Genomic DNA, 12,388 nt, shown 5'->3' with positions numbered 1-12,388 from the left:
TACACATTTACCTCTTCACTAGTTGCCAGTGATGAAAGGGTGTCTGATGTGCTTGTTATTTAGCTAAAATATGCACTCCTCAGGGCTTTTTGACCCTAATGGGTATCCGCTGGTAAGGTCTTACTCCAACACAAAAATACTGCTTGCTTGCGATGATTTAGGTATCTACTGTCCCCTATTGCCAGGAAAAATACACACTGTCACTTTAAGAAGTTTCATTCTATAAAAAATCTGCTGAATTTAGAAGCATTAATGTCAGTATATTGGTATCGGCTAATATCGGTAATCGGCCAGAACAGTGATATTAATATCAGTATCGGCCCAAAAATTTCCTATCAGTGCATCACTAATTAAAATCCTCACTTTGAACAATGACACTTTGGGACTAAAACAAGTCCCTCAGAGAAACGTAAACATGCACAGGATTTGTCACTACCTCTGACTGGTTTAGGCCACGATACGGGACTTGGGTGTGCAATATTGAGCCACAGTGAGATTTTCAGCATCTGAGAATTATTTGCAGTGTTTCCCCTAGGAATTTTTCCAGCTTGGGGGGGGGGGGGGGGGGGGGGGGATTATGACAAGTCTCTAAATAAAGTAAAATTTTCTAGTGCAGATTGAAGACAACCCATGGAAGCACTGATTTGATCTCATTTCAGAGAAAAATAGAACACGTTAGATGCACCTAATAAATAAAATTACTAACAAACTCAGGAATGTGTTTCTTTGCTTCATTGTTCTGGTGCTGAAAACATCACTTATGCGGATCAAAGGAGATACACAGATGAATGCACCTCTTATTTATTATTTGGAGTCTACATTTACTGCAGCTGGCAGAGGCAGATATTTTTTCTATTGATACACGGAATTTACAGAATCATTTTAAATGTTAATAGGGGAAGACTGCAGGAGGGAGCGGTAAAATACAGGGGGTCCCCAGCAAAAACAAGAAACTTTACGAGTCTGATGAAACCCGCTGGTTTTCCATCAGGCAGTCATGGGGCAGCTCCAATGACCCAGTGGCTGTGCTACGTCAATGATATCGAGCTCAGTCCGGCTCGGCCGTGAACGAGCCGAGGCGAGGTCGTGCTCTGCTTAAGAAGTGTTATTTTCCCGCTTCAGAAGAAGCGTCCAACGTGTTTTTACGCTTTCTCCGACACATGTCACGTCGCTAAGTTGTTAGCGCCGCATGCTAACGCGTCAATAGTGCAGCGTAGCCTGCTGGAGGTTTTAAGGGTTCAGATGAAAACACCCGACCTCTCAGGCTGCACACACATAGATCTTAAGTTGTCGCTGTTGCGCTCACGCCGTAATACAGTATTACATGCGGTTAAAGTCAGACATGAAAAAATAAATAAATTTTACATGAATAAGTGATGCTTAGCCTGATGGCGGGAGGAGAACCTGGCCTAATAAGCACTGGAGGAAACCCTGTCAAGATCGTCAACACTTGTTTATCTTAATGCTATTGAAACATGTAAACCAAAAAGCATTACACCCACTGCTACCTTTCTAATTTTAAACTCAGTAACTTATGCTGTAACTTCACCCTGCCCTGCCTGCTCCTTGCTGCCCGCCGGCTGTGATCACAAGCGACAACATAGTCGTTCCCGCTGCTTCTTCGGGAAACAGCGCAAAAAAAAAAAAAAAACTTTGGATCTTGTAGGCGTGGCGGTGGGATTTCAGCTGTGGTGGGCCGCCATGGCTACGCCTATGTAAGGGAAACCCTGATTTGTACACAAACAAGTGGTTGCTTCATTGCAACTTCTTATATTTTTTTCAGGTGCTCCAATAAGAATCTAGGTAAGAATTGCACCCAAACAGGTAGAATTTTAATGCTGCTGATAATTAGATTTAATGTTTTATATTTAATGTCATTTAAGACCTTAATTTTTCCTAAAACAATTTAATTTTCATGCTTTTTAATGACCCACAGAAACCCTGAATAAAAGGCAATGTGTATTTGCTTGTAATTACAATAATAAGCCACTGATGGTCTTTTGAAAGTTGGCAATGACACAGTAGGTTTCACTGATGAAATTAGAAGCAAAATTGAAAGTGTGTAAACATTTACGCCATTGAATTTTGAAAAAATAAAGCTAATTAAGAAATAAAAGACTTAAGTGTTACACTTTTTGATGTTTCAATCAAGGTAATATCATAAAATGGCTGGGAAAAAGTGTAATGATCAAATAAGCCAGAACGATCCATTACTCACTACCTTTATATAACAGAGAACATGTAGAACCAGCTGCTACAGAACCGTGTATAGCCCTGGGACTATTATAATCCCCCACCCACCCAACCCCGAAATTTCCAGTTCAACTCAGTTCATTTATATAGCAACAAATCACGAAAAGGGTCGTCTCAAGACACATCACAGAGTAATAAACATTCCAATACATGTCAGTTCATTAAGCCAATCAGTAAAACGTTTCCTATATAAGGAACCCAGCAGATTGCATCAAGTCACTGACTGGTGTCAGTGTCTTCACAGCAATCCTCATACTAAGCAAGCATGCAGCGACCGTGGAGAGGAAAACACCCTTTTAACAGGAAGAAACCTCGAGAGGATCCTGGCTCAGTATAAGCAGCCACCCGCCATGACTCAATGGGGATGGAGAAGACCATTACTGCCCACTACCGCTGTCTCTCTTTTGCTCCCACCCACTGCAGCAAAGTCAATGTCCAAACTCTCCTGCTCCCACCTCTCCAAACATAGGCAGACCAAAAACTAAAGTTCAGTTCTCAACTGGCCTGAATATTCAACGAAGGCCAATATCACAATATGAGACAAAATGATAATAAAATATAATGCAAATACCAAATAGTAAAATATTTGCTTGTTTTAAATATGACTTATTTAGGAATAAGTGATAAAAAAGAAATCTAAAAGTTTAATAGTAGTGAAAATTTAAACTGATTTGTCATCTTTGAGGAAGTCGACTCGGTGGTGGTGGTGGGGGTGGTCGGGGCGGGGGGGTTAGACAATTTGAGTTAGAATTGATTCTCAATTCTAATCGATTCATAATCAATACTTTTGGTAACAAAGAGTGTCAACTAGGGTGTAGACATTTTAAAATCACACGATCAGGCCCGATGCCCGATCTGGAGATCGGATCGGAGCATCGCTAATTCAAAGGGACTTTTCGGACTTTCGAATTTTTATGCTCGCGATTGCCCCCTCAGGCCAAAAGCGTAACGGCAGCTTCAATAGTAGGCTCATGCACGAGGCGCGCATGCTGTACGTGCACACTCCTTAACGAAAATAACAGCTGAGACAGTCCTGTGTGTGTGTGTGTCCCGGAGGACAGAGGACAGGAGAACGCGCAGCTAATTATCAAATAATTTGGTTCTGTACCTTTCTCTTCAGCACAGCCGACAAAGGTTTATGATGGGTCAGTCCTCCTGCATGCTCAGATCATTCCCTTCCCTTGCTTGAAAAATTGTTCCAAAATGAAAGTTGAACCCACATCTTTTTGATCCATGAATTCAATGCCTTTTGGCGAGTATCAAATAACAAATTTTGGCATCTTACTGTAAAAAAAAATATACCATTAATGTAAAAAAGAAAGTCTACATAAACTATGAATCGAACCCAGTTCTTTTGCATGAGTCAGACAATTTACAAGGTGAGCTACACACCAGTAAATTTCAATGTATCTGTAACATTTATAACCTTGATGACAGCTGAAACAACATCAATCCAAAGAATGGGTTGGAGCAAAAATGGCTATTTTGTTGCTAATTTGCAGGAAATATCTAGAAGAAAGTAGCTAAGGGTCCTCAGAAATGTAGCTAGGTTTGTCACTAGGCGTTAGGAACAGCGACAAAGTCGCTGAGTTGGCACTACCTCATTCTCTGCTGCTAAAGCTACGGATAGCAAATGCTATGGGCTATGCCTGAGCGTGAACGCGCATGAAGCAGCCTGCTTGACCTGAGCAGCTCTCTTTTTCTGTGATTTTACAGAAAAACAGGCAATCACAGTAAAAATGCCAGGGCTCATTCTACAGGACCAGGGCATTGCAGGAGAATGTATGAAGAAGAAATTTATTATTTCTATACATGTTTTGGCTGTCAAACTTCCATAACGTCCCTTTAAACATTGTAAAACATAATGGAACTTACTTTTTGACTCATAGGACGCCCACAGGATAATAAGAAAGGTAAGTCTCTACCATATTTCAGCAGATGGCAGTGTAGGAGCGCACAGAACAGAGCGGCGCCGCTAGTGCGTTAAGGGATGCTCAGTAACATGGCAGTTTACATAAAGGCTTTCGGACAGGATTGAGTCAGAATTTTTATGAATCGATTTAGAATCTTTATAAATAAGAATTGTGATTTGGACGTGAATCACCTCTAGGTGCCAGAAAAGCACTCTCACCTGGGACTGTAAAGTTCTACATCTTGGTGCTTCAGCGGGCGATGCTGGTTCAGGAGCTAAAACAGATCAGTGGTTTCCCTGATTTTGTTGGGCTCGACATCGTTTGTGGTGCAGCTACTTTGATTTTTGTGCAACTTCTAACGTTAACTAGCCAATATGCATCCACATAGCTGAACTGTTCAGTCCCTTACTGTCAACAATGTCATTTGTTATGTTCTCTGCCTTTTTCTCCCCTATCAGGACACTCTTCCAGTGATGTTCTACCTGTGACCTGAAGCAAGAGGCTAGAGCTACACAAAGATTAGCCGTAAGCAACGTGTCCAGCTGCTTTGTTGGCATCATTTGAGCCCCACAATTGGTCTCGCTGGCAGCAACACTTCATCCGTTCCAATTTTCATTGGAATTTAGAGGATTTTGTTGTTAAGTTACCTTACCTGGTTGGTAACTTGACCTGTCATTTGAGGTAGCAAGAAGGGAGTCCACAATGTTTGCCCTTCGTTGAAGAAGGGTGGATATCATCTCCAGCCCCTCTGGTCCCAGGAGTTCAAACAACTAAAAGAAGGAAGCAACAGAAAAGACATTACTATCAGCAACCGCACACATTAAAACATGTATACACACATGCTACGACTCACCAACACCCCTAACACACTGCTTCTGCCAAGACTTAACACCTGGTAATTACCATCTGCCTGGTACAGAATATGCTTTGCTGCCTCGCCTCCGAAACATAGCCACCTGGCACTTAGCAACTAATAAAAACAACAACAAATCCTGTACAGAGATGCAACACAAATTGAATGGACAGCAGAGAAAAGGCTGCTCAATCAGAGGCACGGTGAGATGACTGTGAAAGGGTGGAAGGTTTATGCCGTTTAATTATCAGAAAGTAGATGTGAAGGCCAAAGGAAATGTAGTTTAAACACATTATTCTCTAAAATTTCCTTTGAAACTGACTTTCAGACTTATGGGACAGTATGTTCTTTCTTTCATTGAGATAGAAACAGTGCAATGTAAAACAAAGATACTTTGGCTTTAGTTAACAGTTGCCTTTTTTTTGGCTACCATTGTTTTCCTCAAAAACAGGCTTCCCAAGCTGGGTAAATGTTTGAAGTGGATGGAAGTATTAAAGCTGCCAGATTATGAGACGGTCCTGCAGGCACAGAGCAGCAAACCTCAGTCAGCTGGATTCAGCGCTGTTGCAATCCCACAGGCAAAACTAATTCTAAAGCATGATTTGTGTAATTACTCCGTATCTGCAAGGCAACAGGTCAGGAGTGGGTAAATATGTCTTCCGCTATATTTTATTCAGCTTTACTTTATCATGTTTAAATTGCTGTTTAAAGGATCAAAGCTTTATTGAAAAACATTAGGCAAAGGGGAGGGGGCTATTTTAGACAACTACAGAGAACAAAAGGGTCGTTTTAACAGTTTTTCAGAAATTATAAAATATATGTTATACAACTGTAACTATATCTTAACTTTTACAGTTCAGCCATATGTGTGTGTGTGTGTGTGTGTGTGTGTGTGTGTGTGTGTGTGTGTGTGTGTGTGTGTGTGTGTGTGTGTGTGTACGTTCACATGAAAAGTCAAATAGACCAACAGCACATTCAGAAATAACGAGTAACAACAAAGTGTAGCTCAACATGCATAACTATTAACCAATAAAGAAAACCAGAAACCGTTACAAGTCGGTTTGCTTACAGCGAAGTAGTGATAGGCAGCTGGTAGTTTGTTCCAGTCCAACGGGCTTTGACTGAAAAAGCCAGCTTCCCTGACTCCTTTTTAAAACCATGAATCACAAATGAAAATCTGCTCGTCTGCTGTTACGTGCAGTGCCCCTTTTCGGTCACAGGATGGCCTCAATGGCATCTGCCTCGTCTGTCTCCCGGTGCCCAGCTGTGGGTTATTTGACAATCTCCTGAGCAGCTGTTAAAAGCTGCCCTCTTGCCCTCATTCAGCGAGAAGGTACAGGGAAGTGTGGACACGGAGGTGTTCACTCTTTTCTCTTCTCCTCGTGGTGCCCTTGTGTTTAACTTCGTTCGTTAGCATATTCTAGATTCGGATTGACTTTTGGATTGACCTTAGACCGGCCCTTGACTTCGATTTTGGCTTTGCCCGAGCGTCACTGCTTTTTAGGACGACTCTTGTGTGTTATTTAGAATTATAAATAAGAATATTTCAGTTAATTAGTTTCCCTATTTCCAGCCCTTTTGGCTTGGCTCCTTTTGTTAGACATTTTATCTGTGAACTCCTGTGTTTTTAATAAAATCCTTTCTTTTGGACACTTAATTGCTCCTCCCACACTCACACCTTATTGCTCCCTCAACAATATCACTCCTAGCAAGCAGAGGGACGTAATACTGCAAATATTTTAAGACCCAACACTTTTACTAAAGAGGTAAAATAAGATGGAAAGTTAAAATAAATCATTTCTAAACAAACCGCCTCACTGGAGGTGAAAGCCAGAATAATAAACCATCATACATATAACAGTGAGGAGGACGGGACTTTTTAAACAGCATTACACTGGAAATGACCAACCTCTCTCTCAAACAGCACTGCACGCTCTGATGTGCATCTGAAACTGTGCTGCCAAATAAGCAGCTTTCTGCACACAAATTGCCCATGTTTAAATTCTGTTTTAAGCATGCCGTTCGAGGGATAACCTCCCATGCTCGCATTAATTATTGTGATGGTTAAAAGCATCTAATTCTCAAAGACCAACTGTGTAACACACACAGTTAACATCAAATATTTAGTCTAACCAGAAATGATAAAAACAGCCCCCCAGAAGAAGCTACATTATAAAACATATTTGCATAGAGACACGTGATTACAGCACGTGTTAAAGATCTGAAAGAATTTTGGTTTAACCCTCCCAGTCTTTCTGGGGGTGACCCCGCGAGGAAAGTTGGCCATTGAGCAGGATTGATGGTTTATCCCTTGAGGTCCATGTGGCAGGGGTGAGGTGGTGCTCACTCCTCACCCCTGCACCTCACCCCTGCCACGTGGACCCAAGGGATAAACCATCAACCCGGCTCAATGGTCAACTTTCCCGGAGGGGTCACACCCATTAGGACAGTGGGAGGGTTAAAGTTATAATCCTTCAGATGTCGTTGCATCAAGGATCATCACGGTGAGAGTCAAATGGAAAATGCCCTGTAACACATTCAGAAATCTCACTTTAAACTTGTTGTAAAAAGACACACATCCCATTTCTGTTTTCCAGCTTTAGATTTGGTTTTCAAATGACTTAATCAGCTGACGCCTTTTGGCGCTGATCTAGAGTGGAGCACCTGGCATCAGCTGGAGACCATCCCACAGAAACGAAGACAAAGATCTTCCCCCATCATGTTGCCTTCAGGGAAAATGGGAACTTCAAAAACTTCAGCACGCTGTCAATAACCAGACATGCACTAAACTACCATAAGTATCAGGACACCTTACCAAATCAGTACATTTAGGTGTTCAGTAAAGGCCTAAATGAGTTAATTTGGAGTGGAGTCCAGGACCCTCATTTATCAACCGTACTTACCAACAGATCAGTGCGCATTTCATTTGTAGGACTGATTTTACACCTTGTGTGGTATTTACCAATTTGTACTTGTGCATAGAAATGTTCCTAAATATAAGAACAGCTCTGACCATGCGTAGGAACAGCATCTAGTGGTAGAACAGGGGAACCACAGTACTGAAGGTCTCCGTCGTCCACATGTACCTCATCCATAAAGTATTTTACCCAATAAATAGTTATGTCGGTGGAAAAAGTTGTATCGGGACATCCCTATTAATTACTAAATGGGTTGGGTTTGGTCTTGCATTATTTTCTTACATCTTTGATCCAAATCACGCTGTGTACACTAATACGGTTTTGCTAACTCACAGTTGTCAGTTTAGCAAAATACTGTAAGAAAACAAATCAAATAAAACACTGATCAAGTTGGTTTTACACATTGAGCCAAAGAAAACTAAATGTCTTTATATTTAGAAAGAGTTTTTATAGCAATGTGTGCTATTTTGTAATGTTTTCTATGTGAATGTGTGACTCAAACATGCTAATTTTTGTCTTACATAAAATACAAAGTGGATGTAAAGAGACAAAACCCCTTCAGCCTGTAATCAACTGACTCTGCTTCTCCGCTCCGCTGTTGAACTCAGTGTCTACCACAAAATGTCAGCATTCCAGGGTTACCGGTGAGAAATAATAAGGACCAAGTTCTCTTTATTGTTAGCTTTAATGGCACCAACTGCAAGCCTTTCAACTTTATTGTTGACTTTGGAGTCACACAGAGGCAGGTGCATAGAGAGCCTGCGGGTGGATTCCTGCTCTCTCTCCCTCAACACACACACACACACCAAGAGAGAGAGAGCATTCTGCATCTAAAGATGTCAGTGGGAGAGTTCAAAACAAATGTCAACTACGTGAGGGACATTCAAACCAAGTGGAACCAGCTGAAGTTCCACGATTCAGTCATTTAAGTAAGAAAACACATGGATTAAGGGCGACTCTAGAAAAGGTTGAAGTACAGAGCGGAGCAACTGCAGCTCACAACTGGCTCCAGCGATGGGACACTTGGAAATACAGCATTTTACATTAAGGCTTTTGGACAGGATCATTTCTGAATGTTTATAAATAAGAATCTTGATTTGGACGCGAAATGGTTTTTGTTCCAACATCTCTAATAAAAGTTTTCCTGCGATGCCCACCATTGTGGTACAGTATGTTTTTCCAACATAGGCTACTGCCTTTCTTACTTTTATGAGTTAAAGTAGTAAACAGAATAAATCGCTGCTGCATTTCGACGCCCTCTGAGGATGGAGAAGCTGCTCGCAGCGAGAGATGCATGATCAATTTTCCCCATCACATTCATTTTTAAAATAATATCAAACATCCAATAATAGCAACAAATTTCCATTAATTTTTTAGTCCAAAGGAGCTGAACAGAGTACCCCAGTAACATATAAACAATGCAATTAAACAATTACACTTAAATTAGGAACCTTTCACCTACTGTGGCCCTAATGTACATTCTGTCTCCTGTGGGTAAACCTGAACTGTTCACCTGTTTGTGCATAATCAAATGCTTGCTGAAGACATTATAATCATGAGGTTATGGACTTTTGCCTCGAACAAGACTCGTGGCTGTTTAAATGCTTTTTTGGAGGCAGAATCCACGAGACTGGAATGACAAGCGCTACTTCCGCCAAAGTTCTAATACCAGGGAGCCTTTCTCCAAATGAAACAACCAGAGGTTGGTAATGCTCCTTGAAAGAAATGTTTCTACTTTCCAGATCTGGAAGCACTCAACATTGCACTCTAGTGCATCGGTCTTTCACCGATGCACTCCGAGCTTCTCTTCAGCAGGCTGTCAATAACAAGATGAGGAAAATGTTCAAGTGTGAGATAATACTCAGATGCTCTGATCGGACATTTGATTACACAATGTGTTCTAATCTGTACGTAACATTTTAAATGTCTGTGTGCCTGCATGAGTTGTTATTACCAAACTTACTAAAGTACACCTCCTCCTTGAACCGTCACCTTATCGTGGTGGAGGAGTTTGAGTGCCCTAATGATCCTAGGAGCTATGTTGTCTGGGGCACTTAGTGCCCCTGGTAGGGTCTCCCATGACAAATTGGTCTTAGGTGAAGGGTGAGACAAAGAACGGTTCAAAGGATCTTTCATGGCGGTTAAAATGAAGAGTCGGAGTACCCGGCCCGGAGGGTTACCGGGGTCCCACCCTGGAGCCAGGCCTGGGGTTGGGGCCCGTGAGCGAGCGCCTGGTGGCCGGGCTTTCGCCCATGGGGCCCGGCCGGGCCCAGCCCGAACCGGATACATGGGCTCGTCCAACTGTGGACCCACCACCCGCAGGAGGAACATGAAGGGTCCGGTGCAATGCGAATCGGGTGGCAGACCAAGGCGGGAGCCTTGGCGGTCCAATCCCCGGACAAGAAAACTAGTTTTTGGGACATGGAACGTCACCTCGCTGGCGGGGAAGGAGCCGGAGCTTGTGGCAGAGGTTGAGCGGTACCGGCTAGATATAGTCGGACTCACCTCGACACATTGCATTGGCTCTGGAACCCGAGACCTGGAGAGGGGTTGGACACTCTACTTTGCTGGAGTTGCTCCGGGTGAGAGGCGGAGGGCTGGGGTTGGCTTTTTGTTAGCTCCGAGACTCTCTGCCTGTGTGTTGGGGTTTACCCCGGGGGACAAGAGGGTAGCTTCCTTGCGCCTTCGGGTCGGGGAACGGGTCCTGACTGTTGTTTGTGCTTATGGGCCAAATATCAGTTCAGAGTACCCACCCTTTTTGGAGTCCCTGGGACGAGTGCTAGATAGTGCTCCATCAGGGGACTCCATTGTCCTGCTGGGGGACTTCAATGCTCACGTGGGCAATGACAGCTTGACCTGGAGGGGTGTGATTGGGAGGAACGGCCCACCTAATCTGAACTCGAGCGGTGTTTTGTTATTGGACTTCTGTGCAAGCCGCAGTTTGGCCATAACGAACACCATGTTCGAACATAAGGATGCCCACCGGTACACTTGGTACCAGGGCAGCCTAGGTCACAGGTCGATGATAGATTTTGTAGTCGTATCATCTGACCTGCGGCCGTATGTTTTGGACACCCGAGTGAAGAGAGGGGCGGAGCTGTCAACTGATCACCACCTGGTGGTGAGTTGGATCAGATGGCAAGGGAACATGCCGCGTAGACCTGGCAGACCCAAACGCATAGTGAGGGTCTGCTGGGAACGCCTGGCAGAAGAACCTGTCAAGACGGTCTTCAACTCCCACCTCCGGCAGAGCTTTGACCACGTCCCGAGAGCAGTGGGGGACATTGAGTCCGAGTGGGCCTTGTTCCACTCTGCGATTGTCGAGGCGGCTGTTGCTAGCTGTGGCCGTAAGGTGGCCGGTGCCAGTCGTGGTGGCAACCCCCGTACCCGCTGGTGGACACCAGAGGTTCGGGGAGCCGTCAGGCTGAAGAAGGAGGCCTACAGGGCGTGGCTGGTCTGTGGGGCTCCGGAGGCAGCAGACAGGTACCGGACAGCCAAGCGGGGTGCAGCAGTGGCAGTTGCCGAGGCAAAATCTCGGGCGTGGGAGGAGTTTGGTGAGGCCATGGAGAAAGACTATCGATCGGCTCCAAAGAGGTTCTGGCAAACTGTCCGGCGCCTCAGGAGAGGAAGGCAGCAACTCGCTCACACTGTTTACAGTGGGGATGGGGAGCTGCTGACGTCAACTGAGGCTATAGTCGGACGGTGGAAGGAATACTTTGAGGAGCTCCTCAATCCCACCAATGCGCATTCCGAGGAGGAACCAGAGCTGGGAGGCCTGGGGATGGACTGTCCGATCTCGGGGGCAGAAGTTGCTGAGGTAGTCAAACAACTACACAGCGGCGGAGCCCCGGGGGCGGATGAGGTTCGTCCTGGGTATCTCAAGGCTATGGATGTTGTAGGGCTGTCATGGTTGACACGTCTCTACAACATTGCGTGGTCATCGGGGGCAGTTCCTAGGGAGTGGCAGACCGGGGTGGTGGTCCCCATCTTTAAGAAGGGTGACCTGAGGGTGTGTTCCAACTATAGGGGGATCACACTCCTCAGCCTCCCTGGAAAGGTCTACGCCAAGGTACTGGAGAGGAGGGTCCGATCGATAGTTGAATCTCAGATAGAGGAGGAGCAATGTGGTTTTCGTCCTGGCCGTGGAACTGTGGACCAGCTCTATACCCTTGCAAGGGTGATGGAGGGGGCATGGGAGTTTGCCCAACCAATCCACATGTGTTTTGTGGATTTGGAGAAGGCTTATGACCGTGTCCCCAGGGGCACCCTGTGGGGGACACTCCAGGAGTATGGGGTGGGTGGCTTTCTGTTAAGGGCCATTCAGTCCCTTTACCAGAGGAGCGTGAGTTTGGTCCGCATAGCCGGTAGTAAGTCGGACCTGTTCCCAGTGAGGGTTGGACTCCGCCAGGGCTGCCCTTTGTCACCGGTTCTGTTCATCACTTTTATGGACA

General features: G+C 44.6%; 1 protein-coding gene across 8 annotated transcripts in view; it reads right to left on the bottom strand.

The window, feature by feature from the left end:
• The window catches only part of ascc3 (activating signal cointegrator 1 complex subunit 3), a 203,058-nt gene that overhangs the window by 172,184 nt on the left and 18,486 nt on the right, over positions 1–12,388 (bottom strand). For all 8 annotated transcript variants that reach the window (XM_015949512.3, XM_015949510.3, XM_015949509.3 and 5 more), the window contains exon 5: positions 4,819–4,936. In XM_015949512.3, the coding sequence (XP_015804998.3) occupies positions 4,819–4,936 (118 nt within the window). The remainder of the gene's footprint in view (positions 1–4,818; positions 4,937–12,388) is intronic.

This window comes from Nothobranchius furzeri, chromosome 5 (genome assembly GCF_043380555.1).
Source record: "Nothobranchius furzeri strain GRZ-AD chromosome 5, NfurGRZ-RIMD1, whole genome shotgun sequence".
NCBI classification, from domain to species: domain Eukaryota; kingdom Metazoa; phylum Chordata; class Actinopteri; order Cyprinodontiformes; family Nothobranchiidae; genus Nothobranchius; species Nothobranchius furzeri.
Note: the sequence above shows the minus strand (reverse complement) of the source record. Positions and strands in the feature narration are given on the sequence as shown.